Genomic DNA, 20,823 nt, shown 5'->3' on the forward strand with positions numbered 1-20,823 from the left:
TGATGCACGAACCTTGTTCATGTATGCTTCCCTTGTAAAGCGCTCTGATGCCCCGCAATCTCCTTCAACTACCTCAGAACTGCATTGACAATCCTCTCACTCCCCCATTGTATATTTCGCCCGTGTTATATGTTGAGTTTTACTGTATTTATATCTCCTGTATACATCCTTGTATATTTCCTGAAATTGTTGTAGTTTCACATCTTGTAAAGGGCTCTAATGCCCTTGGGCCAAGTTTGTGCTATATCAAACTCTAAATAAATAAATAAAATTCAATATAAGACTGACAGAGATATATGAGCGCACATCGTGCACGTGGTTGTACGTGCAGTACATACTTATAAGCTTTGCAGTGTGCATAAAGGACTACCTAGCTTACAACCTTGACTAGCGGACTCTGCTGTACCAAATCTTAGCCACTCTACAGATGCTTTTGGGTAAAAGTATTCAGTATATCATCCCTAGTTTAAATGGGCAACAGTGGACACAAGCTGTCCAATACCAACACATACCCTTTCAGTAATTACTGTGTGTAGTCAAAATACACGTGGGTGCTTTCCCTAGTACACCCAGTTACCAGCTGGTGTAACCACAGACTAGCAGTTTACAAATATTCATGATGTGCACTGTTCGCTGTAATACCAAACAAATATTTACAGCCATATTCTTTTCTTTATTGTCCTTCATATTTCTTCTTCTTGAAAAGTTTCAGCAGCCCCACTCAGCAGCTGTTTTTTCCGGTTTGGATTTGCCAAGCTGCTGGACAGCCAGTACATTGAAACCATTATAGATAAAGTGGCCAAATAATTGAAAAAGGCCTAACAATAAGACCATGATCCTTAAAGTAGGGCCATGTACATTTGGGTTCAATCAGCTTACCTTTATTGTGTCTGTTTGTGTCCGTTGTAGGCTTGAATAGCAGCAGCGCCATAAGTAACCTTCAATATCTGGACTGCAATACGTTTCTCGCTTCCTGCGTGAATGGACAGATGCATCTGGTGGACATCCGGGACGAGCAGCGTGGAGGAACGAACGTGGAGGCCCCATTGAGACATGGTGACGAGTGGTGTGCCTGTTTGCAGAGCAGGGCGCAGGATGCTAGTGGCACCGGGCACATGATCGCAAGCCTCTCCTCCTCTGGGAGGGTGGAGCTCACAGACTTGCGAAATGTGTCTATGCCAATGAAAGCGGCCCGGTGCAAAGTTTCCAAGGCGCACACTGGCAGGGATTTCATGTGCATTACCTGGGCACCGATCTTAGAAGACTGTCTCGCCATTTCAGGTAAATGTCTTCAGAGACTTCTCTTGTGTTGTACAAGGCATACATAGAGTGATATTTATGCACACTTTTTAGATTTTTGTTCCAGAAATTGAAGCCATCAATAATTCTGTTCATCACTAACCACACTAGTATGTACCACTCTTGTATGTACAATGCAAGTATTGAACTGTGAATATATTGCCTAAAAATAAGGGTGTTTAAAAGGGCTATTATGAATAGTTGGAGACTCAAAGCAGAAATTATGGTGTGTCGTAGTCTCACAAAATCACACGTGTAAGGTGCATATGACCTGTAACTACGAATGGCAGGACCCAGACAGTACTGGAGATGAGCTGTGCCAGCTAATTTAGATGCGTTCTACATTAGCAATTACCCTTTCTTGTTTTTCAAACTGCCCTTACATCGCAATTTCTGTAAATTAATGTGTCTTGCTCTGTGGGTTTTAAACTGTGGAGCTGGAGCCCTATTTAGGAAGTGAAAATATGTCGGTTGGTAAAAGGCTGTGGCAAGAAATACATATTTGGCATTTCAATATTGATTGTTATGCTACTGAGTATTTATACAGTGCTGCATTCTCTAATTACTTGGCATCTGGGCATGTAGCTAGACTGGACTGCATTTATGATTCATCCAGCAGAGGTTTACCACCTTGCTGTGTGCATTGTTTGGAGGATGAGGGTTATCCATACAGTGGTGATCGCATATGGTGTAGGGGGCAGCCTCGTGACCTTCCAACTTTAACTGTGTGTCTTCTGAAGCTAAAGTTGGTAGCTGTACTGTGGTAGCTCTATGCGTGTCTGTGAAGGAAGTATCCTGGTGAAGGATTAGCATTTAGTGTTGACTTGTGACCATTTTGATATTTTGGAGTCTCAATGAATCTTTTTTTTACTCAAGGTGGTTGTGGAGAGGCTCAACAGATAATGTTTAAGCCCACTGTTGTAGTTTAACTATATTAACTAGGAAGATGCACAGGGCCAACTAATATCTGTGTTGTGCTATTTCCACTTCTGAAGACATTGAATTTTACAAAATGCAATCTATAGTCACGTTGGAAAGGCTTGTACTTGGTCGAGATTTCATAGCATTGTAGGACGGACCCCAGGACACCAGTGGTAAACAACTTGTAACACCACTGTTGGGGTCTTGTAACCCTATCTGCCTTGTGCCCACCCCCAAACCAGGTTCTGAAACCCTTCATACATCAGTGTCATGAAACCGTTAAATGAAGGTTGAGAAACTGCAAACTTCCTTTATTTTTATGAGAACAGTAGCAAATTAGGATATAGTGACCAACTTGGAGTGAGGTTTACATTTTAGAATTTAAGAAGGCATTAGATTTTCAAAGATCACAAAAACAGCTAAAAAGGAGGCAAGGTCGTTGTTACACCTTTGCTTACCACTTTCTTAAATACCCATGTTTTAAGGTTTTCTCCAATAGATCTTTCAAAGCATGGGCCTTGCACCAGAGAATCTCAGATCTTTGCAGTCTTAATCTGGACAAAAGTAGCAGATTTTAATCGTTAGTTCTAAATTTCTAGTTTATCCTTGGGGTTTATTTTTTTGGAAGATATAAGGTTCAGGGCCTTGAAGCGACATTGCTGTCAATCGCTTTTTATTGTTTGTCTATCGTCAACCCAGTCAGGGGAAGACGCTGATATTTTGGACTGTTCAAATTGGGGCAGTTTAGGGAAAACCACCTTTAATTTTTTTTTAAAGGATTACAAAACATATAAACTACAACAGAATCATGAGATGGTTCTTGCAAAAAGAACTGCCTAATTGGACAACTCTGCTCTTTACTGTAGATGTTTCTAGTGTCTCGTGGGTATGTTGGAAGGGGAGAGCTTCAAATGAGTAAACCCCAACTCAATTATCTGAACTCGGAAAAAGGGGATATTTTTCATTTTAATCAATTAATTTATTAATAAAATTGTATAGGTAAGAGGAAGAGAGTGGCAGTGGAGATTAAAGTAAAATATACAGCAAGAGGCAGAAAAGCTAAATTGATGGTGAACCCAGTTGGAAAAAGTGGAAGCCTAAACGAGAGGCGTGTATGCAAATGAACAGGTTGGCACTGGACTGATGGAGGAAGTCATGTAATGTAGCAGGTTAGTTAGGGGTGGCAAACCAGAGAAATATATGGTAGCTACATACTGCATCTGCAGTTACTGGGCGGCTAAAATGTCCAATATTAATACTGACGTGGGAGTTTTCATCGAATGGATTACTGCAGAGTAGAGTTTGGCTGGTTAGATAACCTGATCAATGACAAGTGACATTATGTTAAGATTATTTCATCTACTTACATCTTTTGAAGAGAATCTCCCTTAAGTACTACTAAAGTAATATAATCATAGACCTTTGTGTATATTCGTTTAGATATTTTTTTAACATTATAATACTTCAGTTTCCAGATAAAGGTGTGTTTCATGCTACTGACATAACTGTGCATGATGCTTGTCAATTAAAAATCCATAGCTTTAGCTAAATATAGCAGGTGTATTTTGAATTTACTAGTTGATGAAATGTTCCTAACATAATTCATTTTGCTTCATCGCTGCTGACATTCCTAATGCAGAACGTAAGGCTGGTCAATAGAGAGAATCTGTGAGAAATCCAATACAGTGCTTGGAATTCTTCATTGTCAGCCAGTCATGTAGATAGAATGGTTGTGCCAGTTATTTCTTGTTCCAGGTACTGCATACCAAATAAAATGACACCCTACTTGGATGTGCTAAACCCTGCGAGTGAGGGCAGTATGTTGAAAAAAGTAATTCCGCTAAACTGTTCGTTTTAAAACCCTGTAGTTCACAGGACCCAGGGTGAAGAACTATTTGTGACATGCTGTACTCCTTGATCTTCTTCTACGATGAAGACTATTCTTTAGCAAATGATGTTGTTTGAAGGAAGCACCTCATGGTAGCAACCAAAGGGTACCCAGATAGTCATTTAGTGTGTCCTGGGCTTCACATCATTGGTGCAGTTACTTGGTAAAGGATGGGATCAGTGGCTAGCTCCAATCTAATATATTACAACTTTGTGTTGGATTGTATGACTTCTCTGCTACCCCTATTGCTAAGATATCTTCCTAGCATGACACTGGTGGCTTTGTGATGTGGCACCTGTGTCCTCAACTGGCAATATGCAAACATTTTGCTCATACTATACTTTGTAAAACACACCTACAGGGGTGTGGCATTTTCCAGATAATCTAGTTGTCCAAGGGACAAAATGCCACTGAGATCTACATGTCCTGTAAAATCCACTTGTCCCACCTACCCCCATTGCACATCATACATAAGGGCTCCGGCTGACAGAGAATCATTAATATATTTTTGCTTTATTAAAATCAGTAAACCATTGAATGCTGTGCAATAATAATGCTAAAGGAAAACGTGTCAAGCGATATTATAATCCCTTTTATCTAAACATATAGAAATTGTATAGAAATACAACAATAAACGATATTGCATGGCAGGATGCTCTAAAACTCATATTAGCAGTACTTCAACAGTTATGATAGATGTGGCCTTTTATGTCCGCACACATGCTTTGTGCCTCCTGTTGTAAGCCAGAGATCAATAGCGCTGCTGGGGTCATAATCCTCAAAGTTGGGTCCTTCTACCTTAAGAAGCATTAGGTCTTGGAGAACATCTTGATTTAACCGTGTTCTTAGTGGATTCTTAATGATATTCATGGCAGTACACACACGTTCAGCTTCTGCTGTAGATACACTGAATGTGAACATCATCTCCACAAGCTTTAATATATTCGTCAACGAGTAAGGTTTTGTTGCTAGCAGGGTGGAATATGCAGGCAATACAGGAATACCTTTGGTCGGAAAGCTTTTCATATGGGTTTTAAGTCCACAAAACTCCTCTACAATTGCTAACCTCTCGTCTGTGGTGAAAAGTACCTCAAAATGTTGTACAATTACCTCCATATCAATATATATGTATAGAGCTCCTCTATACTTTCTGGCCACAGTGTATAATCAAATGCCTGAAAACCTTGAACCGGCATGCTATTAACATTTTCAAACCTCTTATCAATGTACTTAATCATACTGTCAATGAGTTCACTGTCACTTTGGACAGTGTCCTGATACATTTATTTCCCAGCCATCAGTAGAAATGTGTCCAAACTTCTTTTCTTCAGGGTGGTACAGTGTTTTTAAACTGCTGCATATATTCACCCAGCTCACTCTTTAGGCCTACTAGAGTCAACGCACACCTCTCTACAGCAGGTGGAACATGCAATAAAAGCAGTTCATTAGACTGAAAGAATTCTGAAAGCTGAGACACTGGCTTCAGAACATCTCTCAGACTGTAAAGGTTTTTTATAAATGTAAAACTAGTAACAACTGAGAGATAATTTTTTGCCTTAGCAGCAGAATCATCACTACCAGCTGCGACCTGTCCCAAGTGTAGAACCACTGTCTGCAGGTTTTGTTGCATGGCTGCCAAAGCCCTGGTTTTGTTGGACACCCATCTAACCTGTTTAACATCAGTGAAATGTGCAAAATTTTCATCAATTATTCTTGGAATTTCTTTGGCATCTCTTCGCCTCTTAGGACTATACCAATAGAATTTGAAAATCCATTTCAAAGTTTGCTCAACCTGACAAATAGAGGGATGGGATTTTACAGCATCTAGAATCCCAAGCTGAAGCTTGTGAGCTACACAATGGAACGGAAGAAGAAAAGGAATGTCTTTCTTTAGGAGTGCTGCAACCCCTCCCTTAGATCCCATCATAACTGCAGCACCATCGAAATTGACAGCTATTAGTGATGGACCTGGATGTTCAGCAGACCTCATATCTACTAAATACAAAGATAACCTTTTGATTCCTTTAACTATACCGTCCAGAACTCCTTGAGCATGTGCATGTTCAAGTGGAACAAGATGTGCAAATAGAGTGTAGGGTTTCCCACCATTGACTACTCTGACCAGCACAGTTTCCTGTTCAGTGATGGCACTATCTGTGCTTCCGTCAGCAATAATGCAGATGAAGCGAGAGTTTGAAACACTTTTTTTGATGTCCTGTCGAAGTATATCCGCCTCACATCTAATGAACTCTGAGGCTTTTTTGCGGTTTGCATAATTTTCTCCTATATCCACACCTGCTTTCTTCATAGCCCTACATAGGGTGTCCATGTCTGAGAGTGGCTTACCTTGTTTTGCAATTAGGTAAGCATTGTTAAACAAGATGGTCAGTTTCTTTCTTTCTGTTTCCTTCAGTTTTTGCAGTGCTTGCATGATGAGGGGCTGCTCTGTAGGGACATTGGAATTTGAGGTACTCGCTGTAGGAGTCTGACATTGCAAAGCGGTTTCTTTCATTTCCTGGCGGTGCCGTGAAACACGTCATATGTGCCTTACTAGTTTCATGAGCTCTGATTGGTTCAATGCGCAACTGGTCACCTCCACTTAAGAATGCATTCCTACCGGAACCCGAATAGCTGAGTGCTATAGTAGGATATTTTTGGCAAATAGTGCAGTACATTTTTGGTCCTTCCCCCTCTGGACTTTCCTTCAGGGCTAGCCATGGCCAGGATTCCACCCAGTGTGACTGAAAAACTTGTTTTCTTTTTTCAGCGTCATACTTTTTGTTCTTAGTTATGTTAGGATTCTGTGCAGTGCTATGTGGTAAATAAAATATTACGCTCTCAGACTTTTATATTATCAATAAGATCATGCATAAAGCAAGAGGCTGAGTCTGTGGTATCAGATTCATAAAGGGCTTTATTCCAATAACTCGAGTCAAAGGGAGAATATTTCCATCACCAAAAAGGATCTGGACGGGGCTGAAAAGTATTCTCAATATTCTCAAAACATTATTCACAGAGTACAGTATATATACATTTCTCAATTGTACGTAAGCAAGAGAGCAAGAGAGAATGAGATAAGAGCATGTGGGCGTGTAAGTAGGCGTGAAGGTGGGCGTCCATGTGGGCGTCCACTTGATGATAATGGGTAATTTGTCATGTGTGGGTGGATACCTGGAGATGATTTCGCAATGTCAGCAGAAATACTTGGCAGAGATGCGCGCGTAGCAGCATGACGTGTGATAGACGTGCAACTAGAGGGAGAAAGGGACTTGACATTTAGCTCTACATGTGGAGACAAAAGTCTGGGGTTATGTCAACCTAATCCCAAATCATATCTAATATCCTATGTTTAAAGAACTGTGTTATCCACAAGGGAAGGGCTCTCGGACAAAATCTATTCTATACTGACTGTGAGTGCGTGTACAAGCGTCTAAGTGTCTATATGAGATGCAAGGGGCAGAAACTTTCCATAGTAACAGGGCTATGAATTACTTGCATGAAGACAGCGAGGCCGGGCCCTTTTGCTCGGTAGCTGGAAGAATGTTTACTTAAACTACTAGACAGGAATGCATCGGCTGAGGAGCAAAGTAGATAATTCGAAGGTGAAATACGGTTTCTTGGCAGGCAGGCAAAACTGGCCGAGGCAGGCACCGTTAGCCGCACAGGGAGTAGGACAAAGTTCATGGATACAGATGCGAGCTCAAGCTGAAGCTGTCAGAGGCAGAGAGCAGGGAAAGGCTTGAGGACAGAATCGGGCCTACTCGCCTGAACTGTAAAAATGGAGTAACTGAGCCATATAAAGTCGGTGGCCTTTCATACTTAGGAAGCGAATATCCAGCCCATTCATGGCGGATCTGACAGAGGACATGTTGACGGTGGACGCACATGTGTTTGCGTCATCAAAACTGGAACTGGAGGGAACATACATGTACTTGTGACATGCACATAGAACCGTTGGGGTCCAAGATAGGGGACATAACTGACCAGGAAAATCCACATTTCCACAGCTACACGGCCCAACCTCAGTTGTTTTATTTTGGTTTCCTTCTCCTGGGCTATCTTTATCACTGTCTTTACTTTTTTTGAATCCAAAGCTAAATAGACTTTGTTGAGACATATTTGCCTGTCAACTGGACAAAAAGTGATCAAGTATGAGACTGTACTTAATTCAGTTTAAAACTCACTGTCCAGAAATGTTGAGTTATTTATAGCAACAGACTTTTCACAGATAGGAAATTACGCAAAATCTTGAATGATACAGGTTTCCTCCTACACTTTTCCAAACTCTTCGAGAATCAAGGGTTGCGGCTGCCTGGTGCAATGAACCTCTATGCTGCCTCTACGCTTCGTAGTGATTCTGTTTCATGCAAAGTTGTGAACGCACAGCTGGTGCTACACTGGCTGGCACTCTAGACCTAGAAGCCAAGAAAAGATGTACACTAAGAACAAGGATTTGAGCTTTGGAAAAGTACAAGCTTACATAAAGGTAATGCAAAACTACCATCCATGTTACCAATAAAGAAATAAATGAAAAACATTAGAAATCATGTGTAACTGACTGCTCGAGAAAGATGATTGATGGATAAAGTAAAGGAAAGAATGAACAAAGAAAAAAATGAAAGGTAAAAGAAAGGAAAGAAAAATAAAGAATGAAGGAAGGTAATAAGGAAAGGGAAGATAAACATGAAAGGCAGGGAAAAAAGAAGGAAGACAAAAAGGAAAGAAAGAAAATGGAAGGAAAGAGGGTACTTAGTATAAAGAAATATTGAATGCTAAAAACCAAGTTACACACCCCACCGATATTTCTAAAAAATGCAGCAAATTAAACACCATAAAATGTGTTTTTTCCCTGGGCAAAGTTGATCAAATAACCACTGGTGAAAGTGTCCAGAAATGCCATGAAATTTCAGCAGTCTGTCCACTTTTAACAGAATTTACAACAGCGTTGGAAGGAGATAGGAACTGATAAAGCTGAAATATGCCAGGGGCTCACTTCAAATGTGTCCTACGATCACATCTGGCAACACTGGTACTAAAGAAAACTCCTTGAGTGTGTATGTGCACCTTGTGAAAGAGAAAAATGCACTGCAGCTACTCAAAGTGACTTTAACCAGAGGATTATAAGTAATGATGCTGACCCACTTCCCCATTGCTGTGTGCTGTAGTGGGTGGAAGCAAAATGGGAATGACACTACAACAGACCAATGGGTGAATAGAGGTGGCGGAAAGCCCCATTAAGTAATAGTATACATATTATTTTAGTAAAATCAAAAGGTCTTTGCTAAAGCCAGACCTAAAAGTGATGACGCAATCGCATGTCACACCACTTACACATGCATGCTTGATGATCATGTACATTTATCAGAAAGCTGCACGAGCAGAATGACTTCAGTGCCATTTTCTTTTTATTTACTGCCTGATCAGAGAAGGATCTTGCTTTTCTGAACTATTGGTTTTGCCAGTGCTTTTTGCCCATGCTGTGCATCATTAGCAAAAAGCTTTTGGCTGATGCCGTGTAGCATTGTGAATATAAGAGGAAAAACTAACAGCCATAATGATGACTGGACCATTTCCTAGGCTCACAGATTTATGAGGATGTGTGCAAGCGCGGGCATCATAAATGCATGCGCCTATGGAATAAAGGTGCACATCATGTTTTGAAAATATTTATTTACTGATCAAAAATGGACCCCCTTTGGCTTCCCTACAGACACAGAAGCCTGTTTCATGCCCTGCCACGGAGCTAGAATCTCACTGATTGTGTTTGTCAGAAATGTTTAAGTAGAAAACGGAACCCTCATGCTCGATTTGCCTGCGCCATAAGTCTTGAAATTCTATGATGTAAGTAACCACACTGAGTGCATGCCATTAGTGAACCAAGAGGCAAGACAGTTGTCATGTGAACACTGTATGTGGACAGAATATTATAGAACATTGTAGTCTATTAATTAAAAAACAACCGGTTTTTGTACGGCTGGTATTCTGAACGCATGCATTTGAAAGTGCCTCCATTCTTGAGTCTGAAGATAGTTATTTGCCTAAGATCACACAAATTAAGCATGGAAGCCATTTTTTTATCCAGCCAGGTTCTCTTTCACAAAGAGTACTTAAATAGTCCCAGACTGTCTGTGTCATGAAGAATTCTGCAACATCACAAATAGCAGAATTTGATATTATTAGTACATTGAGGTAGCTACTGTGTTCTATGGAAAACAACATTCACTTTTCAAAAGAAATATATTTTTCCCCCACATTCAGATCTGGGTCTGAATTCCTGCCATGGCGTTTTGGGTCTGAGCAAACAATGAGAATGGTGCAATTTACGCATCGTGCCTCTGTTCCAGATTGACAGGACCCTCCTCAAAACATAATCATCATAGTGAGTCCCGCAAATGCAATGCCACCTTTGCGCCTCCCTCTAGGGTACCTTCTTACCCATTATCCAGTAATGCCAGTGTCCTTTTACAATTTTTTGCAAGCCTGGCAGCTCAAGAATGATAAATTGCAGTGCTGAGGCGCCGCCGCAGCTTAAAAAAATGTGCACAATGAGCCAAATTAAGCTTGAAAAATAGAAGGCACTGGCCAATTGAGTATTTTCTCGCACACATGGGAAAAATATCACCCATTTGTGAGGGAAATTGCCCAATCTGGCATCTCTGTCACACGTCTGGTGTGAAAGGGAGTTTGAATCTGCTCTTCCCACCAATGGAAAGGTGCGCAGTAGGCACTGCTCCAATAGCAGCGATGAGGTCGATGGGAGCCCGCGATTCCTACAGCCACAAGGGTGTATCCCAGTACACACGGTCCGTCACAGCAGTTCTATTCTATTCAGAGCGATCTGCTCGAAAAAATAACATTTTGAACACTCTAGCAATGCTTTAAAAAAATATTTTAATCACTGTTAAGAAGATTACTTACAAGAGGCGAGATTTACAGAGACACGGTCCACGATTCTCAGAAGCTCCACAGAAACAAAGGCCCTGAAAATGGACATTACCAGAGATGAAAGGATTTAAAAAAGGAAAGCATTCCAACCCTCTTAAAAGACCATGCACAGGATGGTAAAGTTAAAACCTCTCCCCTTCCAGTAACATCTGTTCTCTTCCAGGGGATCCTCATCAATAGTCATAAGCATTAGAATATTCCCGCCCATGTGCGGGATCCCGGAAACAGTATATTATATGTGCCCCACATATATATATCCATACATATATACGTATATGTATACACAAGCAATTGCAGCCCCTAAACCCTAGAGCTGAACCATGCTGCAAGTAATTTCCACTACACATAAGAAAATAGCATTATAAACATGAGAAACAACATTATAACTTGTTTGGAAACTGTTTTAATGCTTAGAAAACAGCAGAAATTCTTAGAAAACACTGAAAGCATAGGAAGCTCCCAGGCTGCATTGCAAATACCCAGTCTAAAAAGACTGAAAAGCTAACTCATAGCTGCATAGCAAAAAACTGACACCGTGCCTTTAAGGCACACCTGACCCCCACCTTCCCATCATGCCTCAGGGGTGGCAGTTAGGTCAGTTGTTCTTTCCGGCTCCTTCTGGAAGGATCCTGGCAACAGAGCTCCACTTTTTTCTGAGTTTGTCAGAAAATTTTGTCTGTTTTTCAACTGTTTTTTCCCTTACTTCGACGTTTTACATCTAAGTCAGTAAGAGGCTGCCTTTTTTAGGCATTTTCGGGCATTTTTTCCATCTTAAAATGCCTTCTCTTTTCGATCCTTGCCCTGCCTGTGGCAAGAAGAAGGCCAGGACTGACTCTCATAGGGTCTGTATCCTGTGTCTACCGGAGGATCATGATTCCAAGACATGTACTCACTGCCAGAGCCTGTCCAAAAGAACTTTGAAGGACAGAGAGCGAATTCGCGTTCATGGCCTGGCACAACCATCCAGAGGCCGATCTCCGGTGAGGAAGGGCTCCAAGAGGCATAGAGATTCATCTAGAAGCAAGTCCTCTCGTCCTTCCGCCTCAGCGTCGGGCTCGGCGCTGAGAAAAGATGTTCCGGTAGGTCGTGTTTCGAAAAAGAGGCTTTCGACAGCGGGCTCGCCGTCGAGAGCAGGTACGTCGTCGACGTCGAAGTCCAGACCGCCATCGTCAACTCGGCGACGATCGGCGTCGAGATCCAGAGCATCTCCGCCGTCGTCAACCCGGCGACGTTCGGCGTCGAGAGACACCACCCCTCCGCCGTCGTCAACCCGGCGACGATCGGCGTCGAGGAGCAGGGAACCTCCGCCGTTGTCAACCAGGCGACGATCGGCGTCGAGGAGCAGAGAGCCTCCGCCGTCGCCAACCCTTCGGCGTCGAGGAGCAGGGACCCTCCGCCGTCGACATCTCGACGTCGATCGGCGTCGAGGAGCATGGACCCTCCGCCGTCGTCAACCAGGCGACGACCGGCGTCGAGGAGTGTCACCCCTCCGTCGTCGAGGGCACCATCCCCTCCGTCGTCGAGGCTCCATCGGCGTTCGACGTCGAGACAACAGGATCCTCCGCCGTCGTCCTCCAAGCGGCGTTCGGCGTCGAGGTTGGCATCCGTGTCGACGTCGAGAGTGGCAGCATCTCCGCCGGCGTCCCCGCGGCGTTCGGCGTCGAGGGAGAGAAGGCTTCCGTCGTCGGCTTCACATCGCCGTTCGACGTCGAGGCGGCATGCTTCGCCCACTGAACATGGCCATCGGTCCACATCGAGGCGTCGTTCGACGTCGAGAGAGTCCCGGCGAGAAAGGAGACGACACCACGGATCGACGTCAAGACCGCGCTCGACGTCGAGACAGGCCTCGGACAGGTCGGTGGTCCTGGTGACAGAGTCGGCGTCTCGCCATTCCTCCTCCCACTCAGGGGCCTCTCCACGACCGGCAAATCCACGAGAACCTACAGTTCAACCCCGTAGGTCTTCTCCTCAGACTCAGACAATTAATCTGTCGCCCAGATGGCTGCTGCCAGCACATCATTGGCAGGACTCCGGACCAACAAGGAGGATGCGGGAATACATCAGTCCAGTGCATGATTCTCCGCTGCAACGGCTGGTGGCGGCTGTGGACAGAGCTAGTCCCCCCAGGCCAGCACCGGACGACAGGCGACGCAGATCGCGCTCCCCCAGACGGAAGGAGCGTTCACCTGGGTCACGGGCTCGTGATCATCGCCGGAAGAGGAGAAGGACTCCATCATCGTCCTCTTCCTCGTCCTCCAGTTCATCCATCAAGGACTATTCACCCACGCTCTCGGGCAGCCCAGTGTCCAGGGTCTCGCCCATAGACGACATCAACACCTACCAGGAGGTGTTGCAGCGGGGAGCACAGAAGCTGGGGATTGAGATGTCAGTCCCCCAAGTCACCACGTCGGTGATTTTTGAAACACTTCACCAAAAGTCTGCCTCTCGTCCGCTGCTGCCTTTGGTCCCAGGAATCATGGAACCAGTCATGGACACCTTTCTCACCCCGGCGACCGTCAAAGCCGTTCCGGCTCGTATCCTGAAAAAATACAAGCCAGCTACCTCTGACCCCGTCTTTGTGAAGACAGACCCGCCTGCGGACTCTGTCATAGTAGCAGCTGCAAGAAAGGGTCAGACGGCGTCGGCCTCCTCTTCCGTCCCTCCAGATAAGGAGAGCAGAACCCAGGACTCATGGGGACGCAGGACCTGCTCTTCTGCGGCCCTCAAAATCTCCAGCGCGGCGGCGCTTCTGGGCAGGTACGACAGGGCTCTCTGGGACTCGATGGAGCGTTTCAAGTCTAAGCTCCCCAAGGAGGACCAAAAGGACTTTGAGGAGATTGTTACTGAAGGGGCTCTGGTGGCTAATCAGTCGATTAGCACAGCGGCGGATGGTGCGCTAATCTCAGCCCACTCTTACACACACGGCGTCTGCGCCAGGAGGTCGTCCTGGTTGCGACTGACAGGGCTCAAGCCAGACGCACAGCAACGGATTTTAAACCTCCCATTCTCTGGCAACTCCCTCTTCGGCACTCACACGGATGAGGAGATGGGGCGCATGAAAACTGAGCTGGACACCCTCAAAGCCGTGGGCTTGGAGAAGAAAAAGGAATTCAAGCGCCGTTTTCGACCCACCCAACGCAAGGGGCCTCAACAGAGGGTTCAAACCCCTCAGTGGTCTCAGAGCAAGCCCCAAGGGAAAACCCAGTTTCGAGGCGGAAAGTCTGGCAAGGGCAGAGGTGGACACCAGCAACAGTCCTCCACTACCACAAGAGGAGGAAAGTCATGAGCTGTGGCTTCCTCTACGGCCGTTGCCCACTCCAGTGGGAGGAAGTGCGTCACAACATCTAGCAGAGTGGGACAGCATCACAAAAGATCGCTGGGTGCTGAATATACTGCGTCATGGATATGCGCTACGTTTTCGAGCGCGCCCCAGAGACATCCCGCCAAAGAGGTCCCGTCCTCACCACTTAAAACTGCTCCAACAGGAGGTGAGGGCCCTTCTGCAAAAACAAGCCATAGAAAGGGTTCCTCCTTCGCAGGTCGGAAAAGGAGTGTACTCCCGGTACTTCCTGGTGCCCAAGAAAGATCAAGAGCACAAGTTTCGGCCGATTCTGGACCTTCGTCTCCTAAACAAAGTCATCGTCAAGGAGAAGTTCCGTATGTTGGCGCTTCACCAAATATGTCCACATCTGCAAGTCGGAGATTGGATGTGTTCGGTGGACCTCCAAGATGCGTACTTTCACATTGCAATAGCGAAACATCACCGCAGGTACCTGCGGTTTGTGGTTGGAAGCAAGCACTACCAGTACAAAGTCCTCCCATTCGGACTCAAGTCGGCTCCGCGAGTCTTCACCAAATGTATGGCAGTGGTGGCGGCCTGCCTACACAAGCAGGGTCTCTTCGTCTACCCGTACCTAGACGACTGGTTGCTGAACGCTCCATCCCAGCAGCAGGTGAAGAAAGACTTCCAAATCTGTCTGAGACAGTTGCACGCTCTCGGCCTTCACGTCAACATGGCAAAGTCCGTGCAGCAGCCCACTCAGTCCATCCACTACCTTGGCTCCGTTCTGGACACAAGCGCGGGAAGAGCGTATCCTTCGGAGGAGAGACTATCTTCAATGAAGAGGAAATGCAGGCTTATGCAGCAGATGCGGAGGCCGTCAGCTCGGCAGGTAGCATCTCTGCTGGGTTCCATGGCGTCCTGCATTTTTCTAATTCCCCACGCCAGACTGCGAATGAGACCTTTGCAGCAGGCTCTGGAGGACCAATGGGATCAGTCCACAGGCCGTTGGGGGGATCGAATCTCTCTCTCCCAGGTAGCGAAATCGTCCCTGGCATGGTGGACTCGTCAGGACAATCTGTTGGTGGGAGTCCCGTTTCACCAGCCACTTCCGGTGCAATCGGTGGTGACAGACGCATCGCTACAAGGATGGGGGGCCCACATGGGGTGCCTCCAAATACAAGGTCAGTGGTCTGCAAAAGAACAGGGCTACCACATAAATATGCTAGAGCTTCGAGCAGTCCACCTTGCTCTAAAGGCGTTCCTCCCAGCAATCGAGACCGACTCAGTCCTGGTGCAGACCGACAACACCACGACCATGTTTTACCTGAACAAACAGGGCGGGACTCGGTCACGCCCCCTCTCCCTGGAGGCGCAGGCGGTCTGGCACTGGCTGCTCGCCCGGAACCTCTCGGTGGTGGCAGTACACCTTCCAGGGGAGTTGAATATCAAGGCAGACGCACTCAGCAGGCACTTCGAAGATCAGCCCGACTGGGTGCTGCACGACGACGTGGTGGCGGACCTGTTCCGTTGGTGGGGTCGTCCAGACATCGATCTGTTTGCAGACGACGAAAATTCAAAATGCCACGCCTTCGCGTCCAGATTCCACCGTCCAGGGACCAGGGGGAATGCTCTTTTGATGGACTGGTCAGGGACATTTGCCTACGCCTTTCCGCCCCTGCCTCTGATTCCGAAGGTGGTATCCAAGCTGCTCAGATCCGACATGAAGATGATCCTCATAGCTCCGGACTGGCCGCGCCAGTGGTGGTACCCGGACCTTCTTCATCTCTCAGTTCGACCTCACAGGCGGCTGCCTTGCAGGCCGGACTTGCTGTCCAAGATGGGCGGGAGGATTCTGCATCCCAACCTTCCCTCACTGAACTTAACAGCATGGCTCCTGAGGTCCTGCAATACGGACATTTAGGTCTACCGCCTGACTGCATGCATATTCTCAAGGAAGCGAAGCGACCCTCCACAAGAGCGTCTTATGCGTTTAAGTGGAAGAGGTTCTTCATTTGGTGTAGGGAGAATCACCATGATCCTACAAAGGGGCAGGAGGACGTCATCCTTCCGTACCTCCTTCACTTAGCTAGATCAGGCTTGAAGTATGCATCCATCAGGGTCCATTTGTCTGCCATTACAGCTTACAGGAGGTCTCCAAGTCAACCTTCTTTTTTCCAGATGCAGGTGGTCAAGGACTTCTTGCAGGGGTTGAAAAAAGTTTACCCCCCTGTTCGAAACCCTTCGCCTCCGTGGGAGTTGAACTTAGTGTTATCCAAGTTGATGGGCCCACCTTTTGAGCCGATCCACAAATCCTCTTTACAGCATCTGTCATGGAAGGTCGCTTTTCTGGTAGCCATTACATCGGCACGCAGAGTAAGCGAAATCCAGGCTCTGTGTACTAAAGAACCGTACACAGTTTTTCACCAGCACAAAGTGGTCTTAAGGGCACATCCATCCTTTCTCCCTAAGGTAGTGTCTGATTTTCATATTAATCAGTCCATTTCTCTGCCATCCTTCTTCCCGAATCCAGCGACCCCGGCTGAGCGGTCGCTCCACTCCTTAGACCTCAAGAGGGTACTTAAATTCTATCTGGCCAGTACCAGAAGCATTAGGAAGACGGATCAGCTGTTTGTCAACTATGGCGCCATGAGAACAGGCTTCCCAGCGGCTAAACGATCCATTTCCAGATGGATTGTTTCCTGCATTACCCTAGCCTACCAGCTGGCGAAAAGGCCCTTACCTTTGGCCCCTAAGGCTCATTCTACTAGGGGGAAAGCGGCCACAGTAGCTTTCTTGCATGACGTTCCAATGGCAGAGATCTGCAAGGCGGCCACTTGGAAATCGGTCCACACCTTTACCAGGCACTACTGCCTCGAATCCGATTCCAGGGCGGATGCCCAAGTAGGCCAAGCCTCCTTGAGGAACCTGTTTGGGTAGCTGAGCTATCTGAGCATTCTGTTCCTTCTCTGTTTTTCTTTCCTTTGCCCGCAGGGGGATGAGGTGAGGCTCGCTATTCTATTCTAATGCTTATGACTATTGATGAGGATCCCCTGGAAGAGAAGGATTAGTTACTTACCTGTAATCCTAGTTCTCTTCCAGGGGTATCCTCATCAAAGTCATAAGCAACCCTCCCGCCTCCCCGGGCAAAGGTGTGTTAGTTTTCAGAGGTTATTATTTTTCTTTGTGCCATGACTTTTCAGTCTCCGCAAAGAACAACTGACCTAACTGCCACCCCTGAGGCATGATGGGAAGGTGGGGGTCAGGTGTGCCTTAAAGGCACGGTGTCAGTTTTTTGCTATGCAGCTATGAGTTAGCTTTTCAGTCTTTTTAGACTGGGTATTTGCAATGCAGCCTGGGAGCTTCCTATGCTTTCAGTGTTTTCTAAGAATTTCTGCTGTTTTCTAAGCATTAAAACAGTTTCCAAACAAGTTATAATGTTGTTTCTCATGTTTATAATGCTATTTTCTTATGTGTAGTGGAAATTACTTACAGCATGGTTCAGCTCTAGGGTTTAGGGGCTGCAATTGCTTGTGTATACATATACGTATATATGTATGGATATATATATGTGGGGCACATATAATATACTGTTTCCGGGATCCCGCACATGGGCGGGAATATTCTAATGCTTATGACTTTGATGAGGATACCCCTGGAAGAGAACTAGGATTACAGGTAAGTAACTAATCCATAGCGACTTTGACACTTCACAAATAAGTGCTTTCCCACCTCATTGAGAACACCCCTCACTCAGCTGCATCCAGTGAGTTAGGAGAAATGGTATCCCTGTATGGCAGGCGCGCAATGCCCATTGGGGTCATAGGGCTTCAGCCCCCACTCCCTTCCCCTTGTGTGTGTCAGCCCGGGCTGAGACAGCTTCCCGGGCACACAGACGCACTTGAGTACTTCACACGTCTTTCAAAGACCATTGATTCACTTTTTAACAAGGCTTTTATTGCGTTTTCACCCCTTCTTAGAGCCCCTGCATCGCCACTCTGCTGCCTATGGCTGGAAGATTAGCCGCCGCCCCCTACCCCCCGAAATGTGGTTCTACTTGCGCCTCTGCTGTCTGGCTTTTTGCGTTTAACAAACATTTATCCACTATGCAGAAGTGCACTATAAGAATACGGATTTAATTTTTTAAAATATATTTTACAAGTACCTAACCCTCGGTGCACAGTGTCATGATACCCCGCTGTATATCAGTGAAAAAACAACATCTTTCCAAAATGCAACCCCAAGTTTCACACACACCGAGACTAACTTTGGTCGGGCCCAGTAGATAAAAACGTAACATGAAACCCGTTTTAATACATTAAGTGATCATGTCTTCGCCGAGCCCGGCGAAAACCCGTTACCGAATCCACCGACCCCCATCCCAAAGCTGAGACAGCTACCCGGGCACGCACACAGTCGCACCTTAGTACTTCACACGTCTTTCAAAGACCATTGATTCACTTTTTAACAAGGCTTTTATTGCGTTTTCACCCCTTCTTAGAGCCCCTGCATCGCCAGTCTCTGTTGCCTATGGCTGGAAGATTAGCCGCACCCGGCGAAAACCCGTTACCGAATCCACTGACGGCCCATCCCAAAGCTGACAAATGGGTCATCAACTTCCATGCGCTCGTTGCGTTCCGTGCACTGAAGAACGTGTCAAAAGGGTTGCGGCCTAAAACATAGCATGAGGATCGCAGTGGAAAGTGTAACTGAATGACGGCCATTGGGTCCACCAAGCCCGGCACCCACGCCCTTCATAATTATCTTCACCGTACTTGTCGAAGAACTCTTGTTTTTTGGGGTCACTAATCACGTCTGAAGCCTCTGCAATCACCATGAAGCGGTGGTAGCGCAGCGCGCCTGCTTGCGATACGCTTTTTTGACAACCTCTTCTGAGGCGCCAAGGTGGGCCAGGCCTAGGCTTTTGTACTAATTAATCTTTTTACCCACGCACGGTTGCTAAAAAATATATATATAAAAGAAAATCGCAGCACCTCCGTCACAATATCACACAATTCAAGTACAGTATAGTTTTATGCGAGCATCCAACCTCACACTTTCAAATAATAGCAATGCTGTAGCGGGCAAAACTGCTTATTTTACCTGAAAGCAAGCCTCGTGGCGGCCACAGACTACTGCTTGCAGAAGCTGAGTGACGTTTCACTCCCCCAGCCAATCACTGGCTAGAGCCCAGTCATGGGCTGCTAGCCAATGAGATGCCGCCAAAGGCTCTCTGCAAGCTTCGGATTGGCTGTGAGCCCCAGAGTGCCCACAGCCTGTTGTTTTAACGTGATTAATGTCTACTTGTCCGTCGGACATAATAGACAATAAATCTTCTTGCCCGTCAATAAAAACAACATGGTTCGGGCGTCGGGCGATATGATTACCCCACCACTGCACCTAGATCCCTGGTGTTACACTTCTCACAGTTGCAGTAGAAGTACATTCTAAACACTCGCACTAAGATTCTTAGAGTCCTGCTGTCGCACTTCAAAGAATATTAAACACTGTAATATTATTTCATTTTCTGTCATGGGGCTGTCAATCAAATGTTTACTTAACGCAGAGCCATGGCAAAATTCTAAGTAACTACTGAGCTTAGCTGAGTTCTATATTGTATTTTAAGTTGTCTGGTTTAGTTCAATGAGGTTAGTTCAAGAAGAGAAGATGTATTGATTTAGATGATTCTTTAAGTACTCGAAGCATATGATTTCCAGCCTCTTCTTTAGTAAACTTAGTAGCTAACTAAATTGAACAATGGGTTGAGGATGTTCATATCTTGTTTTTATATAACTCTTAATACTTCTTATTTGCGAGGTTGCTGTAGATCTACGATTATAACTGTTGCTATAACCAAGTGTAATGGTACAACCTTTACATCACTGGCATATGTCAGGAACAAGTACTTCCATTATTGAGCCCGCTTACTGGCTTATACATTTCTCAAACTAACACAAATATTTTGTATTTTAGGAGTGGATGGAACGGTACAGGTATATGACACAAAGTCCTGGGATGTGTCCGGAATAGAGGTGCAGCCATTATTCGTGCACAAAGGGCATGCCATTGAGGGTAGGAGTGAAGATGGAAACATTCCAGAAGTTACAACCCATGTTTGGCATCCCTGGAAACCAAGAGCGTTATTATCAGCAGCTACTGATGGGTCTTTGCATGTGTGGGACTGGGTTGATTGCAGAAGTGCTTGCTGAGACTTTCTTATTGATGGACATTGATATTATTTTTACTTTGAGTGTACATTTTTATAATTAAAATCTTTTTCTATCTGTCTGTTGATGAATCATTTATTTTTCATTTACATTAATTCATCTGCCAAGTCTCACTCCACCGCATTTCCCTCGCCAAGAGGCTTCATTCTGTTTACAATAGTGTCCGAGTTTTCCTTCTCTTGCACTGTCCTCACTTGATGGTATTACTGTTACTCCAGGTCTTCTGAATTGCTTTTAAATGTACAATGCAAGCTGCACTACTA

The 20,823-nt window shown here is 45.5% G+C and overlaps 1 protein-coding gene across 1 annotated transcript in view; it reads left to right on the plus strand.

The window, feature by feature from the left end:
• WDR73 (WD repeat domain 73) overlaps positions 1–20,618 on the plus strand; it is a 74,559-nt gene extending 53,941 nt beyond the window's left edge. The window contains exons 7-8 of the mRNA XM_085623351.1: positions 910–1,281; positions 20,307–20,618. Coding sequence (XP_085479477.1) covers positions 910–1,281; positions 20,307–20,542 — 608 coding nt within the window. The 3' untranslated portion in view covers positions 20,543–20,618. The remainder of the gene's footprint in view (positions 1–909; positions 1,282–20,306) is intronic.
• Positions 20,619–20,823: the final 205 nt, after the last annotated feature.

This window comes from Triturus cristatus, chromosome 8, assembly GCF_964204655.1.
Source record: "Triturus cristatus chromosome 8, aTriCri1.1, whole genome shotgun sequence".
In the NCBI taxonomy this organism is placed as follows: Eukaryota; Metazoa; Chordata; class Amphibia; order Caudata; family Salamandridae; genus Triturus; species Triturus cristatus.